The sequence below is a fragment of the Chiloscyllium plagiosum genome, unplaced genomic scaffold (assembly GCF_037043375.1).
Source record: "Chiloscyllium plagiosum isolate Xiang-an unplaced genomic scaffold, Cpla_swu_hap1 HiC_scaffold_7, whole genome shotgun sequence".
Lineage (NCBI taxonomy): Eukaryota > Metazoa > Chordata > Chondrichthyes > Orectolobiformes > Hemiscylliidae > Chiloscyllium > Chiloscyllium plagiosum.
Genome location: NW_028270145.1, coordinates 96,062,153 through 96,082,683, shown reverse-complemented (window position 1 = coordinate 96,082,683; position 20,531 = coordinate 96,062,153). Strand labels below are relative to the sequence as shown.

Below are 20,531 nucleotides of genomic sequence, written 5' to 3'. Positions count from 1 at the left end.
ACCTTCTCAAAGAATTCAATAAGGTTTGTGAGGCACGACCTGCCCTTCACAAAACTATGCTGACTATCCTTGATCACATTATTCCTATCCAGATGTTCATAAATCCTATCCCTTACAATTCTCTCTTAGACTTTGCCCACAACAGAAGTGAGACTCACCGGCCTATAGTTACTAGGGTTATCCCTATTCCCCTTCTTTAACAAGGGAACCACATTTGCTAGCCTCCAATCTTCTGGCACTACTCCTGTAGACAACAAGGACATAAAAATCAAGGCCAATGGCTCTGCAATCTCCTTCCTTGCTTCCCAGAGAATCCTAGGATAAATGCCATCAGGCCCAGGGTACTTATCTATTTTCACCCTTTCCAGAATTTCCAACACCTCTTCTCTACATATCTCAAAGCCATCCATTCTACTTAATTGTGACTCAGTACTCACATTGACAACAATGTCCTGTTCCTGATTGAATACTGACGAAAAGTATTCATTCAGTGTCTCCCCAATCTCTTCAGCCTCCACACGCAACTTCCCACTACTATCCTTGACTGGACCTATTCCTACCTTAGTCATTCTTTTATTCCTGACATACCTATAGAAAGCCTTAGGGTTTTCCCTAATCCTACCAACTAAGGACCTTTCATGTCCCCTCCTTGCTGCTCTTAGCTCTCTCTTCAGGTCCTTCCTGGCTACCTTATAACTCTCAATCGCCCCAATTGAACCTTCACGCCTCATCTTTACATAGGCCGCCCTCTTCCATTTAACAAGGGATTCCAATTCCTTATTAAACCACGGCTCCCTCACACGACCCTTTCCTCCCTGTCTGACGGGTACATACTTATCAAGGACATCAATAGTTGCTCCTTGAACAAGCTCCACATATCAATTACGCCCTTGCCTTGAAGCTTACTTTTCCAAGCCACACATCCTAAGTCATGCCTCACCGCATCATAATTTCCCTGCCCCCAGCTATAACTCTTGCCCTGTAGTGCGCACTTCTCCCTCTCCATCACTAGAGTAAAAGTCACCGAATTGTGGTCACTGTCCCCAAAGTGCACACCTACCTCGAATTCTAACACCTGGCCTGGTTCATTACCCAGAACCAAATCCAGTATGGCCTCACCTCTTGTTGGCCTATCTACATATTGTGTCAGGAAACCCTCCTGCACACATTGGACAAACATTGACCCATCTTACGAACTTGAGCTATAGCTTTCCCAATCAATATCAGGAAAGTTAAAGTCCCCCATAACAACCACCCTATTACTTTCACTCTTCTCCTGAATCATCCTCGCAATCCTTTCTTCTACATTTCTAGGACTATTAGGAGGCCTGTAAAAAACTCCTAACAGGGTGAGCTCACCTTTCCTATTCCTAACCTCAGCCCTAACTACCTCAGATGGCGAGTCTTCATCCATCGTCCTTTCCACAGCTGTAATACTATCTTTGACAAGCAATGCCACACCTCCCCCTCTTTTACCCCCACCTCTGACCCTACTAAAACATTTAAACCCTGGAACCTGCAACAGCCAATCCTGTCCCTGTTCTACCCATGTCTCCGTAATAGCCACAACATCGAAGTCCCAGGTACCAACCCACGCTGCAAATTCACCTACCTTATTTCGTATACTTCTTGCATTGAAGTATACACACTTCAAGCCACTTTCCTGTTTACAGGCACCCTCCTTTGAAATTGATGCCATGATCCTAACCTCCCTACACTCCAGCTCCTGCACCCTAAAGCTACAGTCTGTGTTCCCATGCCCCTGCAGAGTTAGTTTAAACCCCCCCCCCCCCCAAAGAGCACTAGCAAACCTCCCCCCAAGGATACTGGTGCCCCTCAGGTTCAGGTGCAGACCATCCTGTTTATAACAAACGCACTGTCCCTGGATGGTCACGAACCACCAACCTTCCGGTTAACAGCCGTTCACTTGGAGTTACTAAGTATGCAGGGACTATGTCGTGAGAAGTTGAGTGCATTGGAATTTTGACATGAGAATAAATTTATTGAAACATACAACATTTTTGGAGGACTTGACAGGATAGAGTCATAGAGTGATAGAGATGTACAGCACGGAAACAGACCTTTCACTCCAATCCGTCCATGCCGACCAGCTATCCCAACCCAATCTGCCAGCACCCGGCCCATATCCCTCCAAACCCTTCCTATTCATATACCCATCCAAATGCCTTTTAAATGTTGCAATTGTACTCGCCTACACCACTTCCTCTGGCAGCTCATTCCACACATGTACCACCCTCTGTGTGAAAAAGTTGCCCCTTAGGTCTCTTTTATATCTTTCCCCTCTCACCCTAAACCTATGCCCTCTAGTTCTGGACTCCTCGACCCCAGGGAAAAGACTGTCTATTTACCCTATCCATGTCACTCATGATTTTGTAAACCTCTATAAGGTCACCCCTTAGCCTCTGACGCTCCAGGGAACACAGCCCTAGCCTGTTCAGCCTCTATCTAGAGCTCAAATCCTTCAACCCTGGTAACATCCTTGTCAGTCTTTTTGAACTCTTTCAAGTTTCGCAACATCTTTCCTATAGGAAGGAGACCAGAATTGCACGCAATATTCCAACAGTGGCCTAACCAATGTCCTGTACAGCTGCGCCATGACCTCCCAACTCCAGGATAAATGCAGTACGATTGTTTCCCCTTGGGGCGAGTCTAGGATCAGAGAGCATGATCTCAGAATGAGGGATTTTGTATTTAACACAGAGATGAGAACTTGCTTTTAAGTGATTGCTTTTATGATGAAAAAAACATTCCACAATCCTTCAAAAATGAACATGCGGGAAATGTACACCTGGGATGAGGGAGTGATGAGGAAAATGGTCACTGAGAAAGGTTTTGAGGGTAGGTGGTTTTGGCCAGGGACAAGGACAGGGCAAGAAAGTGAAGGTGGGGAATATTGATTCAGTCACGATCTTATTGATTGGCAGAGCACACTCGAAGGTGTGAACAGCCTACACTTTTCCTATTTCTTATGGTCTTTGGACGTCTGGAAGCAATGTCTCAACAGCTGAAGGCTATCGCAGTGTTGAGCTGCAAGAGTGAAGTTGGCCAAAGTAAAAAGAAAACTGTAGGGCTGGGAGGATTGGAGATTTATGACAGGATAAGGAAACAAGGATATGTGGATAAGTGCTAGAATTTTAAACAAACATTTTGAAAAATGCTAGAGAAACTCAGCAGATCTACAGGTTGCACAGGCTGGCGCAACATCGAGGGCTAAAAGGCCTGTAATGTGCTGTAATGTTCTATAAATGTCTGGCAGCATCTGTCTGGAGGGAAATAGTTATGTTTCGAGAAAGATTTGACTCTTCTTCAGGACTAGGACTATATGAACTTTATGCTGAATAATGAGAATTCAGTATTGACCTTGATATGTAAGCAGCAATTATTGAAGGATGTGGTAATTGCAATAGAGATTTGCACAAATTTCAGCTGAGAGAGCATGTGTCAGAGGCTAATAAAGGTGGTGTATTCTACTGATAAGGCGGGAGGGACTAATGTAGAAAAGCAAGTGAGCAATGTTGCAAAGCTGGAAATAAGTGGTCTTGATGTATAGAATACAGGATACTTTCAGGTAAAGCTTTGGAGTTGAATATCATCTTATGTCTGTAAAATATTCGATAGGACTTACCATATGTATATAATATTGTTTTGCACTCAATGAGATCCCAAAATAATGATAAGGTAATGGTTAAGTTCATATAGTTCTGTTGGTGTTGACTGAGGGAGGAACTTTGACCACAGGACAAAACAAAATACGTGATCCAAGTAATAATATAGAGAGCCTTTAGCAGCAACTAGAATATATGGAGTGTGGACTTCATGCAGTGTCTCATCTGAGAGACAAGAAACACAAATATTGCAAATCCTCTGTAAAGTTGTGCTGTATTGACAACATTGATGGTCTGAAATTTACAACCTCCAAATTAAGTGCTACAAAGTGTACAGGGTTGGTAATAGAACATAGAACATAGAAGAATACAGCGCAGTACAGGCCCTTTGGCCCTCGATGTTGCGCCGATCCAAGCCCACCTAACCTATACTAACCCACTATCCTCCATATACCTATCCAATGCCCGCTTAAATGCCCATAAAGAGGGAGAGTCCACCACTGCTACTGGCAGGGCATTCCATGAACTTACGATTCGCTGAGTGAAGAACCTACCCCTAACTTCAGTCCTATATCTACCCCCCCTTAATTTAAAGCTATGCCCCCTTGTAATACCCGACTCCATACGCGGAAAAAGGTTCACACTGTCAACCCTATCTAACCCCCTAATCATCTTGTACACCTCAATCAAGTCACCCCTAAACCTTCTTTTCTCTAATGAAAACAGCCCCAAGTGTCTCAGTCTTTCCTCATACGATCTTCCTTCCATACCAGGCAACATCCTGGTAAACCTCCTCTGCACCCGTTCCAGTGCCTCCACATCCTTCCTATAGTATGGCGACCAAAACTGCACACAATATTCCAGATGCGGCCGCACCAGAGTCTTATACAACTGCATCATGACCTCAGGACTCCGGAACTCAATTCCTCTACCAATAAAAGCCAGTACGCCATATGCCTTCCTCACCGCACTATTTACCTGGGTGGCAACTTTCAGAGATCTGTGTACATGGACACCAAGATCCCTCTGCTCATCCACACTACCAAGTATCCAACCATTAGCCCAGTACCCCATCTTTTTGTTATTCTTCCCAAAGTGAATCACCTCACACTTAGCTACATTGAATTCCATTTGCCACCTTTCTGCCCAGCTCTGCAGCTTCTCTATATCCTGCTGTAACCTGCCACATCCTTCCTCACTGTCAACAACTCCTCCGACTTTCGTATCATCCGCAAACTTGCTCACCCAACCTTCTAACCCCTCTTCCAGGTCATTTATAAAAATGACAAACAGCAATGGTCCCAAAACAGATCCTTACGGAATACCGCTAGTGACGGCACTCCATGAAGAAACTTTGCCATCAACTACTACCCTCTGTCTTCTTCCATCCAGCCAATTCCTAATCCAAACCTCCAACTCACCCTCAATGCCATATCTCCGTATTTTCTGCAGTAGCCTAGCATGGGGAACCTTATCAAACGCCTTACTAAAATCCATATATACCACATCTACCGCTTTCCCCTCATCAACCTCCTTCGTCACCTTTTCAAAGAATTCAATAAGGTTTGTGAGGCACGACCTGCCCTTCACAAAACCATGCTGACTATCCTTGATCACATTATTCCTATCCAGATGTGCATAAATCCTATCCCTTACAATTCTCTCTAAGACTTTGCCCACAACAGAAGTGAGACTCACCGGCCTATAGTTACTAGGGTTATCCCTACTCCCCTTTTTGAACAAGGGAACCACATTTGCTATCCTCCAGTCTTCTGGCACTACTCCTGTAGACAAAGAGGACATAAAAATCAAGGCCAATGGCTCTGCAATCTCCTCCCTTGCTTCCCAGAGAATCCTAGGATAAATGCCATCAGGCCCAGGGGACTTATCTATTTTCACCTTTTCCAGGATTTCCAACACCTCTTCTCTCCATACCTCAAAGCCATCCATTCTACTTAATTGTGACTCAGTATTCACATCGACGACAATGCCCTGTTCCTGAGTAAATACTGAAGAAAAGTATTCATTCAGTGTCTCCCCAATCTCTTCCGCCTCCACACGCAACTTCCCACTACTATCCCTGACTGGACCTATTCCTACCCTAGTCATTCTTTTATTCCTAACATACCTATAGAAAGCCTTAGGGTTTTCCCTAATCCTACCGACTAAGGACCTTTCATGTCCCCTCCTTGCTGCTCTTAGCTCTCTCTTCAGGTCCTTCCTGGCTACCCTATAACTCTCAATCGCCCCAATTGAACCTTCACGTCTCATCTTGAGATAGGCCGCCCTCTTCCATTTAACAAGGGATTCCAATTCCTTATTAAACCACGGCTCCCTCGCACGACCCTTTCCTCCCTGCCTGACAGGTACATAATTATCAAGGACACTCAATAGTTGCTCCTTGAACAAGCTCCACATATCATTTACACTCTTGCCTTGGAGTCTACTTTTCCAAGCCACACATCCTAAGTCATGCCTCACCGCATCATAATTTCCCTGACCCCAGCTATAACTCTTGCCCTGTAGTACACACTTATCCCTCTCCATCACGAGAGTAAAAATCACCGAATTATGGTCACTATCCCCAAAGTGCTCACCTACCTCTAATTCTAACACCTGGCCTGGTTCGTTACCCAGAACCAAATCCAGTATGGCCTCACCTCTTGTTGGCCTGTCTACATATTGTGTCAGGGAACTCTCCTGCACACATTGAACAAACACTGACCCATCTAACAAACTTGAGCTATAGCTTTCCCAATCAATATCAGGAAAGTTAAAGTCCCCCATAACAACCACCCTATTACTGTCACTCATCTCCTGAATCACCTTCCCTATCCTTTCTTCAATGATTCTAGGACTATTAGGAGGCCTGTAAAAGACTCCTAACAGGGTGACCTCACCTTTCCTATTCCTAACCTCAGCCCAAACTACCTCAGATGGCAAGTCCTCATCCATCGTCCTTTCCACCACTGTAATACTATCTTTGACAAGCAATGCCACACCTCCCCCTCTTTTACCCCCACCTCTGACCCTACTAAAACATTTAAATCCTGGAACCTGCAACAGCCAATCCTGTCCCTGTTCTAGCCATGTCTCCGTAATAGCCACAACATCGAAGTCCCAAGTACCAACCCACGCTGCAAGTTCACCTACCTTATTTCGTATACTTCTTGCATTGAAGTATACACACTTCAAACCACTTTCCTGTTTACAGACACCCTCGTTGGAAATTGATGCCATGTTCCTAACCTCCCTACACTCCAGGCCCTGCACCCTGAAGCTACAATCTGGGTTCCCATGCCCCTGCAGAGTTAGTTTAAACCCCCCCCAAGAGCACTAGCAAACCTCCCCCCAAGGATACTGGTGCCCCTCAGGTTCAGGTGTTTATAGAGGTCCCACCGTCCCCAGAAAGAACCCCAGTTATCCAAAAACCGGAATCCCTCCCTCCTGCACCATCCCTGTAGCCACGCATTTAAGTGTTCTCTTTCCCTATTCCTCGAATCTCTATCACGTGGCACGGGTAACAAACCAGAGACAACAACTCTGTTCGTTCTAACTCTGAGCTTCCAACCTAGCTCCCTGAAAGCCTGTCTAACATCCTCAGCACTCCTCCTACCTATGTCGTTGGTGCCAATATGGACCACGACTTCGGGCTGCTCCCCCTCCCCCTCCAAGACCCGGAAAACACGATCAGAGACATGGTAATCTTGCATCATTCCTCCCCTTCATTTATATGGTCAACATTTTAGAATTGCAAAGTAATCAACATGTCTGAAGTGGTGTGCTAACATTGGATGCAGGCTGAGTACTGCTAAAATCAATGTTATGCCGAGAGGTAATCGGGTTCAATGAAGGGTTGTGTCAGAATTTCAGTGAGGTTGGTCGGATCTGAAAGATGTGTTTTTTGAACCAAGTTTTCAGTTAGATTTTCTTTGACACTTGCAATCCCTGGTGATGAGGATTAATGAATACAGTGACTAAAAAATGGATAGCAAGTGTTGAGGGAGCATTTCCTATTCCTTTTAATGGAGGAAAATAAGCTATCTTAAACTGATTTGACTATTTCATATAGCTTAAATTTCCTTGCTGAAAGGAGATGCTGTTAGTGCGCATATGATTTATGTCAACACATCTTCCTTCATTCTGTTTGGAGGATTGTTAGTGCATCAGACTAGAATGTCTCATTCCCTGATGGTTGTTCCCTGCATTTTATATGTAGTCGCGAGCATTTTTATAATGTTGTTGACAATGACAAATTACTTTGCTGTTTATAATACCATGTATTATTATTCTGTGCTTTGGAATGTATCACAATGCTCTGAAAATGAATGTGAGTGCCATTTGGACCTAATCAACTCTATCTCTTAGGTTGAAAAGCTGACACCAGGTGTAATTTACTTGGGCCATATTCCCAAAGGATTCTTTGAACCCGCAATCAAGAAATACTTCTCCCAGTTTGGAACTGTTTTAAGAGTTCGACTTTCCCGCAGCAAAAAGGTAATGAACATGTTTGGTGAAAATGCCATATCAAAGCATGAAGCTCTTTAAAAATTGGAGTCGCATTTTATTTAATCATCTATGAAAGATCCCGAGTGAAGCATTTTTTAAATATAATTGTCCTTAGACCATATGGTGGCAAATCTCACCTTGAGAGAGAAAATGTTCATGCAATCACATTGTTATTTATGTTTACGTTGGTGTGAATTAATTTTTGGATGGGCATTATTAAAATGAGTATTATCTGCAATACCTACAAATTCTGATCCAAAAATAAGGTGTAGAAACCCAGACTTTTCATTTATCAGGATTCATTTACACAGCCAATCTCAATGTATATACAGCATGGTGATTTATTGCCAACCAGTGTCTCTGCTCATGTAAAACATATAACAGAAATTTTGTAGTGGGATTGTACATCAAGAGAGGTAGGATCTGAGTACTCCAAAATTAATATTTTGGGGAGCAAAATTACATCATGTGGAGCTAGTGCAGCACAAGTGTAGTTATGAACAAAAACAAAAATTGCCGCTGGAAAAACTAAACCAGTCTGGTAGCATCTGTGGAAAGAAAATAGAATTAACGTTTTGAGTCCTGTTACCATTCTTAATGTATGAAAGTTTAATTTAGATGCTAATGGTTAAATATTGCTAACTCAATCTGTTTAACTGTTAGCAGAACTGCAGTTAGTATATCCAACTCTTCAGTAATGTTTACATGAGCGGAGATACGATAGTGAATGAATTCAGTTCTTGGCAGTATTGTTCAACATCTAGACTACAGAATTAACAGACAAAATCTAAAATGTCTTTAAGCTGCTGAATTCATTTGAATAAATATCACTTGCAGACGTTCAAATGCAAAATTGCAAAGTAATTGCAATTATCTCTCTCTAGTCAGCTTGTGAAATGACTGTACAATTTAGATTATTGATTTGATAAACTGCATATTGAATGGCGTTCATATGGGTAAAATGTCAGAATGCAAAATTTTACAGAGCAATTTCTGGAAAAAATTGGACAAGGTAGGCACTCAAAGGAGCCGGAATAGACTGTTCAGCCAGTTGAACCCTCTGTCTTTCAATTAGGTCATGGTTGATCATTTCCACGATGCCATCTTCCTGCACTGTCCACATCACAAGTTGTAATTTGTGTCCAGAAATCCACCATCTATAAGGTTCAAGTCAGAAATGTGGTGGAGTACTCCACACTTGTTTGGATGAGGGTGGTTCTAACAACATGCAAGAAGCTTAAAACCATCCAAGACAAAACAGCCTGTGTGATTCACACGTTCACATCCACAAATATCTGTTTTGTCAAGCGCTGATGCTGAGCAGCATCAATGCTCACCATTAAAAGGTGCACTGAAGGAATTCACCAAGATTCCTTAGACAGCAGCTTTAAAACCCAAGACCATTTTTATCCAGAAGGACAAGGGCAGCAAATACATGGGAATGCCAACACCTATGGGTTTCCCTCCAAAGCATTCACCATCCTGACATGGAGATATATTGCCGTTCTTTCAGTATCATTGGATAGAACTCTTGGAGCCCCCTCTTTTAATGGCATTGTGGGTCTGCCTATTGCAGTCGACTGCAGCAATTCAAGATGCAGCTCATCACAACCTTCTCAGGGACAGCTAAGGATGTCAATAAATACTGAACCAACTAGTCACCAGCATCTAACCTAGTCTATCTACTCATGATCATCAGTGATGAAAGGTGTCATTAACAGTGCTCTCAGCAGCAGTTGCTCATTGACACTCAGTTTGGTCACTCAGCTTTCAATCTCATTACAACCTTGGTTCAAACATGGAGAAAAGAGCTGAATTCATGAGATGGAAGTGATTAACCTTGAAATCAAGGACACATTTGACGAAGTGTTGTATCAAGAGCTCCATATTAATGGGAATCAGAGAGGAAACTGCCCACTGGTTAGTGACATACATAACATAAAGGAAGATAGTTGAGGTTTTTGGAAGTCAATCAGCTAACCTCCAAGATACCTGTGCAGGAGTTCGTCAGTGTAGGTATTTTCAATCAGCCTGTGTAGATATTTTATAAAGCACATTTGTAGCAGATGGGACTTGAATCAGGCATTTAGACCTAGTGGTAGGACTGCCACCACTATGCCAGAAGGCACAGTTCCTCAGTGTTCTAGGCCCAACCATCTTCAGGTCCTTCATTAATGACCTTCCCTCCGTCATAAGGTCAGAAGTAGGGATGTTCACCGATAATGGCACAGTGTTCACGACTCATCAGATACTGAAGCAGTCTCTTATCTGACTGCAGCAAGACCTGGACTATATCCAGGTTTGGAATGAAAAGTGGAAAGTAACATTCATGCCACAGAAATACTAGGCAGTGCTTATCTCCAATAAGAGAGAATTTGACCAATCTTAACGTGATTGAACTGAATCCCCCACTATCAACACCCTTGGGATGATCATTGACCAGAAAGTAAAGTGGACCAATCATGTAAATAGTATGGCTACAAAAGCAGATCAGAGGCTAGGAATTAAGTAGTGAGTAACTGAACTCTTAACTCCGGCCATCAGTTCCATCAGCACTCGAAGCTTGACATCATCCAGGTCAAAGTAACACATTTGATTGGATCGCATCTAGGAGTATTCACTTCCTCCATTACTGCCCATTAGCAGCAGTATGTACCATCTACAAGATGCATTGCAGAAATTCACCAAGATATCTGGGATGGTGCCATTCAAAGCCATGACGTCTACAGTCTAGAAGGACAAGTGCAGTGGGTCCTTGTGAACATCGGAATCTGCAAGTGCCTTTCTAAACCACTCACCATCCAGACTTGCTCTTTCAATGTCGTTAGATCAAAATCCTTAAACTCCATTCCTAACAGCATTGTAGGCCTGCTTTATCTGCTTGTTTTGCACTGATTTCCACTTTGCTGTGACTGTCCTCCTCAATGTTTCATTCAAATAAGTACTCTTTTGACTGTGTAATAGGCTTCTGTTGCCTCATTCCCACCATAATAGTTTAAGTCCATCCCACTATTCTATTTATTTTGTCTGTGTTGTATATATTTGTTTCTTTGCCACTTAAACTTCCTCAGTCTCACCAGATTTTGAAAGTATTAAAAACAATATATTGATTTTGTGCCTGTTATACATTCTTGAGGATTAATATATGATCAAATTGAATTCCTGTCAGTTCCATTTCTTTTATCATGTCACAAAATGTGAGATTCCATTGGAAAGTTGGATTTCAGTTTTTCTTTTATTTCTTTAAATTGCTTCAGTCTGCATTGCAGTATTTTGAATAAAATACAGGCAATAGGATTTGCGCCATCATACATACTTGAAACTTCTATCTTGAAGGACTTTTCGAAAGCCAATGAAAATTAGAGTAGTGTCTATTACTGTAATAAGTTTGGGAGGCCTGAAACCAAATGTTTTACAATTATAGATAACAAGGGTTTGTTTTAGGTATACTAATTTTTTAGAAATCTTCTCAATTCTTTTTACTGAATATTTTTTACTTCACTCGAGGGATGTGGGTATCTTTGGCTAAGCCAGCATTTATTGCCCATTGAGTTTGCCCAGCAGGCAGTAAATTGTCAACCATGTTGCTGTGGGTCTGCAGTCAAATAGGCCAGACTAGGTAAGGATGGCAGTTTCCTTGCCTAAAGGACATTAGTGAACCAGCTGGGTTTTTCTGATAATCGGCAATGGTTTCACAGTTGTCTTAAGATGCTTAATTCCAGATTTGTTTTATTGAATTCAAATTCTATCATCTGACATGGTGAGATTTGAAACCAGATTCCCAGAACGTTAACTGAGTTCTGAATTAATAGTCTAATGATAATACCACTAGACTGTAATTTTAAACTGTAACTTCCCTAAGCTTTAGAATCAAGTTTTCTGTTTTGTTTATTCCTTAGTCTTGTTTGGATCACAATGAGAATTATACCTCCCAGAAAACAATTACTTGAACTGCACCTTCCATTTGTAGAATGACAGTGGGAGAAATCTTGGAACAAATAATTTATCGGTTAAATTGATGTTAGGATTTACAAAGAATTATCTTTTTTAAGAAAGATTTTTTTTCTCATTAGAAATGTGCTGATTGTGAAGAGAAATCTTTGGGGGAGAAAATGTTAATTTACAACCTTGTTGTTAAACTGCTGTCAGATCAGTTTACAGTTGCTAAGCAACAAACATTTGATTCAGTTTCTAATTCTTACCAAAGCTGATATACTTGTGGCTCAGGTACTATTTGAATATTATATGTTTTATTTTAAACTATAGACCGGAAATAGCAAAGGATACGCTTTTGTGGAGTTTGCATGTGAGGAAGTTGCCAAAATCGTTGCAGAAACAATGAACAACTATTTATTTAATGAAAGGCTCTTAAAATGTAAGTATTTGACAGTAAACATTTCAAAATTAGAGTTTAATGTTCATGTTCTACAAACTGGCTCCCTGCCCATGGCTTACTGAGATTATCTTCACTTTCTGAAATAATTCCATTTGACTGGTTAATGAACAACACCTGGTGCTTCGAGAAATTTTGACTTTATCCTTTCCATTTCTTATTGGCATTGATTCATACCTGGGGATAATCCTAAATGCAATAGGTCGTCTTCGGAAGCGCTTAGATGACCATTCTTTATGTGCAAGCCAAATGATGTGAGTGCAACTGGAGTGAGAATAAAAGTTGGATTTGTTCCACCCTTTACACACATGCAGCATATTTGACTCAAATGCTTTCTATGGGGCCATTAAATCAAAAACAAGAACTCTGATTCCACAATCTCCACGTTTCCACATCTAGCTAGGCCATTCCAATGCCTCAGAACCATTCCTCTCGTCCACCAAGCCAAATTTCTCTTAGGATCCCTGCCCTAACCGAACTTGGATATTTATTTTTTTTTCTTGTAATTCCTTTCGTCCCCTCTCTATTCCTCACCTCCCATGACACGCGCTTGCTGCTCCCTGAGCCTAATTACTATCAAATTATTCAAAAGCCAACTTGCCTTCTTTGTCTCTGTATAAATTGATATTGTTAGCTGTTCCTTCTCCTCCCATACTGCCATCATTGCCACCACTGACTCTCCTCAAAAAAAAAGCACCCTTGATCCTGCTGTATTTGTATTTGAAGGAAAACATGCATGCCAGTATCTACATTTTCACTTAGGATGAATTATGGCCTTCTTCGGACAGATGATGAAAATTATTTGTTTAATATTCTTTCATCGTCAGGCTGGGAAAGCAAAACTTGGGAGGGGTGGTGAACTCCAACATGCTCCATTCATGTATCTTTATTTTACATTAGCAAGAGTCACTGAAATGGATCGTGTGTGCTTCCTTGTAATTGATCAGTAGTGTATGGAAACATTAAGAAAGTTGATTAAATTACATAATTTCTGATTTGCTTTGATGCATTTTTGTACATTAAAATGCATCAGAAATACACATTGTCAATGTTTTCACAACCAAAGATAGAGTGCAGCAGTTTTCAACCAATGTGCCATGGCACACCAGGTAAGAAAATCGCCACTTCACCCAAGTCTCGAGGCTATAGCCACACTTCTGATCTCCTCTAAAGCCTCTGTGTTTATTATTGAAGGCAGTGTCTGCTGACACCAGGTACCTCTATCGTCTGTACATGCGCACGCTTCCATGCAAGTATAGACGTCTGATATCATGCTTGCATGGACGTTGGCATCAGGCCAGCTGAATAAAGTGCTATGGAATTGTTTGTCTCATTAAAATGTATCTTGATACTGAAAAGTTTGGTCATCCCTCATGTAGTAAATATGTTTAATTGTCATATTTTTCAGGTCAGGTTCTTCCACCAGAGAAAGTACATGCACAACTTTTTAAAGGTAGCCATACATCTTTTAATAAGCCGAGGTTCCCGGCTGTTACTCGTTACAACAAGGAAAGAACACCAAAGCAAGAAAGTGTGATGTCAAAGAGACTCCTTGCAAAAGAAGGGCAGTTACGGAAAAGGCTTGCTGAGAAAGGGATTGACTATGACTTTCCTGGTTTTGTAAGTTTTCTTCATGTATTGAGTCCTCATTATGATTATCATTCTTTTAATTTTTACATCATTACAATAGCAGATTGGTTGCAAGATTCTCTGATTGTGTTTAAATTCCTTTAACTTTGGTAAGTATAACTGGAAATTCCTTTCATTGTAAATCATTTCTGCCTTTTTTTATTTTGTCATTTACTTATACAATAAACTTGGTTTTGTGGGGAGATAATTTCTTTGTGCTGCAACTTTTCCTTACCCTATTTTAAATCTATTTTTGAAACGGGATAGCTTTAAATGATTTTTTTACACTTATCAATATGGATATAAAGGTGTGGCTGTGAGCATATCTAATTTGGGGTGAGTACATTTCTTGATTAAAACCATGAAGATTAGTGCATGACATTCAAAAGAATGTTTCTGTACAAGGTTTGAATGTAGATATCTTTTAATCAGCCTGTTCAGATATGATTAGATTAGATTAGATTACTTACAGTGTGGAAACAGGCCCTTCGGCCCAACAAGTCCACACCGACCTGCCGAAGCGCAACCCACCCATACCCCTACATTTACCCCTTTAACCTAACACTATGGGCAATTTAGCATGGCCAATTCACCTGACCCGCACATCTTTGGACTGTAGGAGGAAACCGGAGCACCCGGAGGAAACCCACGCAGACACGGGGAGAATGTGCAAACTCCACACAGTCAGTCGCCTGAGTCGGGAATTGAACCTGGGTCTCTGGCGCTGTGAGGCAGCAGTGCTAACCACTGTGCCACCGTGCCGCCCACGGTGTGTTCTGGCACACGTAGAACAGGAAGGATTTGAACCCAGGCCTTCTGGTCTACAGATGGGTTAGTTCACCCTAAGAGCCTCTGAAGCTTTGAAGTATCAATCTGATTCCAAAATGTCTTCATCTGTGATCTTGGCATGCATACATTATTGAGATTCTCCCCATTTCCAAAATCTTGTATTGTTGGCGAAACTTTTGTTTTTGAAAAAAAGTGTTGCGGCTTCAAATTCTGGTATTCGTTAATTCCTTGCACAATCAATTTTCAATCATTATTTCTTACTCTTTAGGCTGCAGTGTTGCCTCAAATGAAAAAGCAAGTGTGCACAGAAATGAATGATACAGTAAATAGCCAGGTAAGCTGAAAACCTTATCCAGGAACTGACTGATTACAGCAATTATTTGATGCCTATGTTGTTCTGCAATGTCCATATGTAACTTTCAATTTAGAGGTTATTGCTTTACAGTGGATGGCTCATTAAAGCCTGCCAGGACCAATTATCGAATCTGTTAGAACAAAATCATAGAAGGATCCCACTGTCCTTTAAGTCATTTTGCAGTTGTACAGGACATTGATTAGGCCACTTTTGGAATACTGTGTTCAATTCTGGTCTCCCTGCTATCGGAAAGATGTTGTGAAACTTGAAAAGGTTCAGAAAACATTTACAAGAATGTTGGTGGGGTTGGAGGGTTTGACCTATGGGGGTGGGTGCTATTTTAGCTGGAGTGTCAGAAGCTGAGGGTTGACCTTTTCGAAGTTTATAAAATCATGAGAGACATGGTTCGAGTGAATAGTCAGGGTATTTTCCCCAGTGTAGAGAAGTCCAAAACGAAAGGATATGGGTTTAAGCTGAGAGGGGAAAGATTTAAAAGGGACCTGAGCAGAAAGATTTAAAAGGGACCATGCACAGATGGTGGTGCGTGTACGGATTGAGCTGCCAGAGGAAGTAGTGGACGCTGGTATAATTACAACATTTATAGGCATCTGGATGGTTAAGCAAAGAGGAAGAGTTTAGAGGAATATGGGCCAAATTCTGGCAAACAGGACTAGATTAATTTAGAATATCTGGTCAGCATGGATGAGTTGGACCAAAGGGTCTGTTTCCAGGATGTGTGTGTCTATCACTCTAAGTGGCATGGATTCTCCTTCTCAGTTTCCCATTAAGTCCTTTAAAACAACATGGTGTATCAGTAAACTCCAGTGATACCTATCAGGTCTACCCAGCTCGCAAATCTATGGTCTATGCCTTCAGTTCACCACTTTTAACACAGAATAGTAACTGATCATTTCTGACAAGAAATGCAGAGATCTCCAAATCAAACTGGAACACTAATGTTCATGTGTCACTACGCAAGACAGTGATCAAAAGCCAGCAAAAAAAAATGGAAATGCAGCTACTGACTTCCGGCTCCTTAACTAGATCTCCAGTAAAATTGCTGAGTTTGGAATCTTTAACATCCTTTTTAAGTCTCCCAGCATTGCTGCACCCTCCCTTCTCTGTTCCTTCCATTGGTCTTTGTCCTGTCCTCATGAACTAAATAGCTATCTCACAACAATCCTATGTGCCATATTTCACGTGCAACAGCATTTACCTGGCAAAACCTCAGAAAGAGTTGGAATTCATTGCCTCATAAAAAGATAGAAAAAAGGAGCAGAGTAGGCCATTTATTCCTTTGAGCCAACTCTGCTGTTTAATATGGTCATGGCTGAACATCCAACTCAGTACCTTGTTCCTGCTTTCTCCCCCATACCCTTTGATCTCTTTTGCCTAAGAATTATATTTAACCCCTTCTTGAAATTATTCCATGTTTTGACCTCAGCTGCTTTCTGTGGCAGAAAATGCCTTTGACTCATTACTGTCTGGGTCCAGAAATTTCTCCTCATCTCAGTCCAAAGTGACCTACCCTTTATTTTTCAACTGTGACCTCTGGTTATGAGCTTCCTGGTCATCGGGAACATTCTTCCTGCCCTGTCATTTTACCCAATCTAAAGTTTTAATGCTGGTAGAATTTTATGGGTTTCTGAATCTCCTCTCATTCACTCCAAACCAATCCATTTATACTTCAGTCCTGTGTCCCATTCTCTCCACAGCCAGGACATCCATCCTTAGATAAGGAGACCAAACGTATACATGGTTTTCCAGAGTGATCTCATCAAGGCCCTGTACAATTGCAGCAAAACATCCTTGCTCCTGCACTCAAATTCTATCACTATGGAGTCAAACATACCATTTTCTGCCTTCTCTGTCTGCTGCATCTAACTGCTTATGTTCAGCAACTGCAGTACAAAGACACTCAAGTTTTGTTGCACCTTCCCCTTTCACAAACAATCACCATTCAGATAATCTGTCGTCCAATTTTTACTACCAAAGTGGATAACCTCATATTTAGCTACATTACACTTTGTCTTGCATTTGCCTACTCACTCAACTTATCCAAATCACACTGAAACATCTCTGCCTCCAGTGCAAGAAAACTCTGCTAATTGTTAATCTAAAAATTACATAAGTTATACCCTAATGGTTTTAAACCTTACATTCTAAGTTGAAACACCAATATTAATTGTATGTTAATATTTTTCCACTAATTAGATTTGTAAATGTTTTGGTTAGAATTAAGAATGTAAATTCTGTGGTGGTCCTCAAGTCTTCAGTGCAAGAGGATCCAATAATGAGTATCTTAGATTTGTTATTTTCCCCTATCGTCCAGTTAAGAAGTTGATTGGTTGGTTTCTAATGCTTACATTTTGAACTATGACATTCACTGCTGCTAAGTATAATCAGTGCATAGATTCATAATTTGCCAAAATGTTTTTTGTGTTCAGAATCTGACTTTTATTTTCAATAGTGACCATTGCGCTATAGTGTCTTGTCCATGTCTTTTATTCACATGTGTCTTGACAGTAACAGTTGGGAACAACTCTCAGCTTAATTGTAACAGTTCTGCCATCCTCTTGGGCATCACGTTGCTTCTGACCTGTGTTCTCAGACATTAGCTATCAGGAGAAGAAAATATAAATTCTGTCTGCATAATGTACCTGGTCAAGTTTTTCAGAAAACAACTTATCCATTTAATTGTTTCCTGCATGTGATACACAGCACTGTGTTATTTTCCTTTATCGGGTATTCCCTTCGAAAGTAACTGTTGAAAACTCTACCAACTTTTCCTGCAATGGATTACAGAACATGACTGACTATGGGCGGGAAAGGGAGGTCCTCCTTGTCTCCCTTCTGAATTTTTTGGCAATTATCCTTGATAAGTGTTCACTAAGTATTAACCTATCACCCCACTGGAAACATTTTCTGATTTGCTGTATCAAACTTTTCATAAATTTGAAAAATGCTACTAAATCTTCCCCTAAACTTACCAACTGTAAGGAGTACAATTCTAAATTCTCCAATCTGTTCAAGTACTATCCTCCTAATTTTATAGCAGAATTGTAATAGAATGTCTCACCTTAGTCTGTTGGCGCAGGGTATATTTTTGAACCTGATACTAAATTCTATATTTCAATTGTTAATCTTAACCATTTTCTTAGGATGTGACTCCTGTCTGCACACCAACTACTCTAAAACAACGGCAATCTTTAAAGACTGTTGATGATACAGATGATGAAATCACATTCAAGGTACAGCCTGCTGAAAGGACTGCCAAAAAAGAAGAGCAAATTGACTGAAAAAGTGCATAAAACGAACAAGCTAAAGAAAATAAAAAGAAAAATTCGTGCCAAGTGAAGTTTGAACAATTTTAAAATGAGGAATCGGAAAAGACACATTGGTTACCTTTGCAGGAAGTTAGGATCTACTGGTCATTGCTATGCATTGTTGTGAAGAATGCTACCGAAGTGATAAGTTTTTATTAATTTGTTGGTGCAAGTTTTACATGGAGTATGAACAAATATATTCAGGATGCCCTGATAACTGCTTGTATTAAAGGTGGAAAGTTCTGCAATTCAACAAGTCATTCTTATTTCCCCAAAAATATTCACAAAGCTTAAATACTTTTATGCAGTGGTAAATTCAAAAAAAGTCAGTTTAGAAGTGTGGCATTCTAGCCAAAAATTTATTTTAATTAATTTAATTTCCAGTTTTGAATAAACATCTTTGCCCAAAATAGGTGTTTGAAAGTTAAGTTGTTTTATTTGAAATGAAGACTTGTGTGATAAATATTAAAAGCTAAGTTAGAAATCAATAAAAAGGCATGAAATACAGAGAGGTTGCCAGTATGTATTAAGTCAATTAGCAGATGGAAGGAAAAATATCGCACAATGCCCTTATCAACATACAAGAAGAGGCAACAAGTAAATGCTGTGCTTAAAAGAAACCAGATTTATCTGCTTTGTTTTCTCAGCCTGAATATCTAAAGAAAAATTGGTATCTACTGACATTTTGGTATTGCTGAGATTACAAAATATCATTGTCATGAACAGCAAATTTGGTTATTGGACACCATCTTTGTATCTTATGAAATTCAGACTACCTGCTTGAAATCAGCACTCTGGTTACACCCCGATGATTAATGCAGTAGTTAGACTTTGCAGCATTCTGAATCTGCCACGTATACTTTATCACATTTTGTAATTGTCCATATTTAGCAGCTGCATTCATCATACCTTGACATGCAATTAGCCTTGTTACTTTTAAGGTTTAATATTTTTCAAAAATGAATTCTAGACTAGAACTGAAGGAAGAAAATGTAACTGGCCTGGAGTAAATTATGTTTTCTGGCTGAGCTTCATTCAGTCATTACATATTATACAAAGAGGTTGCAATTGGACAGAATAAATCATGTCGGTCAGCTTTTAAGGTTGTTTCTTTCCTCGTGTTTTCAGTATTTGTGAAATGGACAAAAAAATTTTGTACAGTATAACAATAAACAGTTGATATTTAACTACTGAATTAAATTTATATACATGCAGAGTTCATTATATACAGGAGAGTTGGTGCCTCGCTCAATTTTGAATCAAAATCTGGTGTCTCAGTTGTTAAGTGTTTGTAAAATGAAGATAATAGTACTATAAACTGAGTTTTCCTGTGATTCATGCAACATAAATGTACTTCAAGTTTTGTCTAGTTTTGTTATTTTAAGTATATGTATAAAAATGTTTATAAATCAATTTCATGTAGCTTTCAGTATATCGAAAAAACTTAAGTTACAATATGTTGTGAGCTACAATGATTGTGTTTCAACACTAATGAGTTTTTTACTGCTGAGAATTGTCTCTCATGTCGTCTTTATTTTCTGATACAAATTTCCTGCATATAAAATTAGAGTGCAATTAGAGGCCATTGCAACGGTCTGGTTTGTGGATAGCAAATAAAGATATTATAAGGATTGCAAAGAGGATTTCAAAGGATGATATAAGAAAATGAGAGGTTATAACTTTTCACTAAAGTCTGAACAACTTGAAGCTTATTTTTCTGGAAAACAGCAAGCCAGGAAGTGAATGAACATTGAACTATAAAGTTAAGAAGAGAATTGGTCTGCTGTCGAGAAGGTGTTGTCCACTTGTGCGAGAGTAGGGGTCCCAATGAATGGCAATGAATTACAAGAAAGACCTTTACAAACACACTGGTCAGAAAGTGGCACTTGCTAGTGTGGGGAGCA

At 40.3% G+C, this 20,531-nt stretch overlaps 1 protein-coding gene across 1 annotated transcript; it reads left to right on the top strand.

Annotated features, from left to right (window-relative positions):
- The first annotated feature begins 7,973 nt into the window (after positions 1 to 7,973).
- nifk (nucleolar protein interacting with the FHA domain of MKI67) lies at positions 7,974 to 19,991 on the top strand. The gene is given in 6 exon segments (XM_043694199.2): positions 7,974 to 8,123; positions 12,402 to 12,510; positions 13,937 to 14,148; positions 15,215 to 15,280; positions 18,463 to 18,584; positions 18,586 to 19,991. Coding segments are annotated over 5 exon segments (510 nt in total). The 5' UTR covers positions 7,974 to 8,123; positions 12,402 to 12,473; the 3' UTR covers positions 18,659 to 19,991.
- The last annotated feature ends 540 nt before the right edge of the window (positions 19,992 to 20,531 follow it).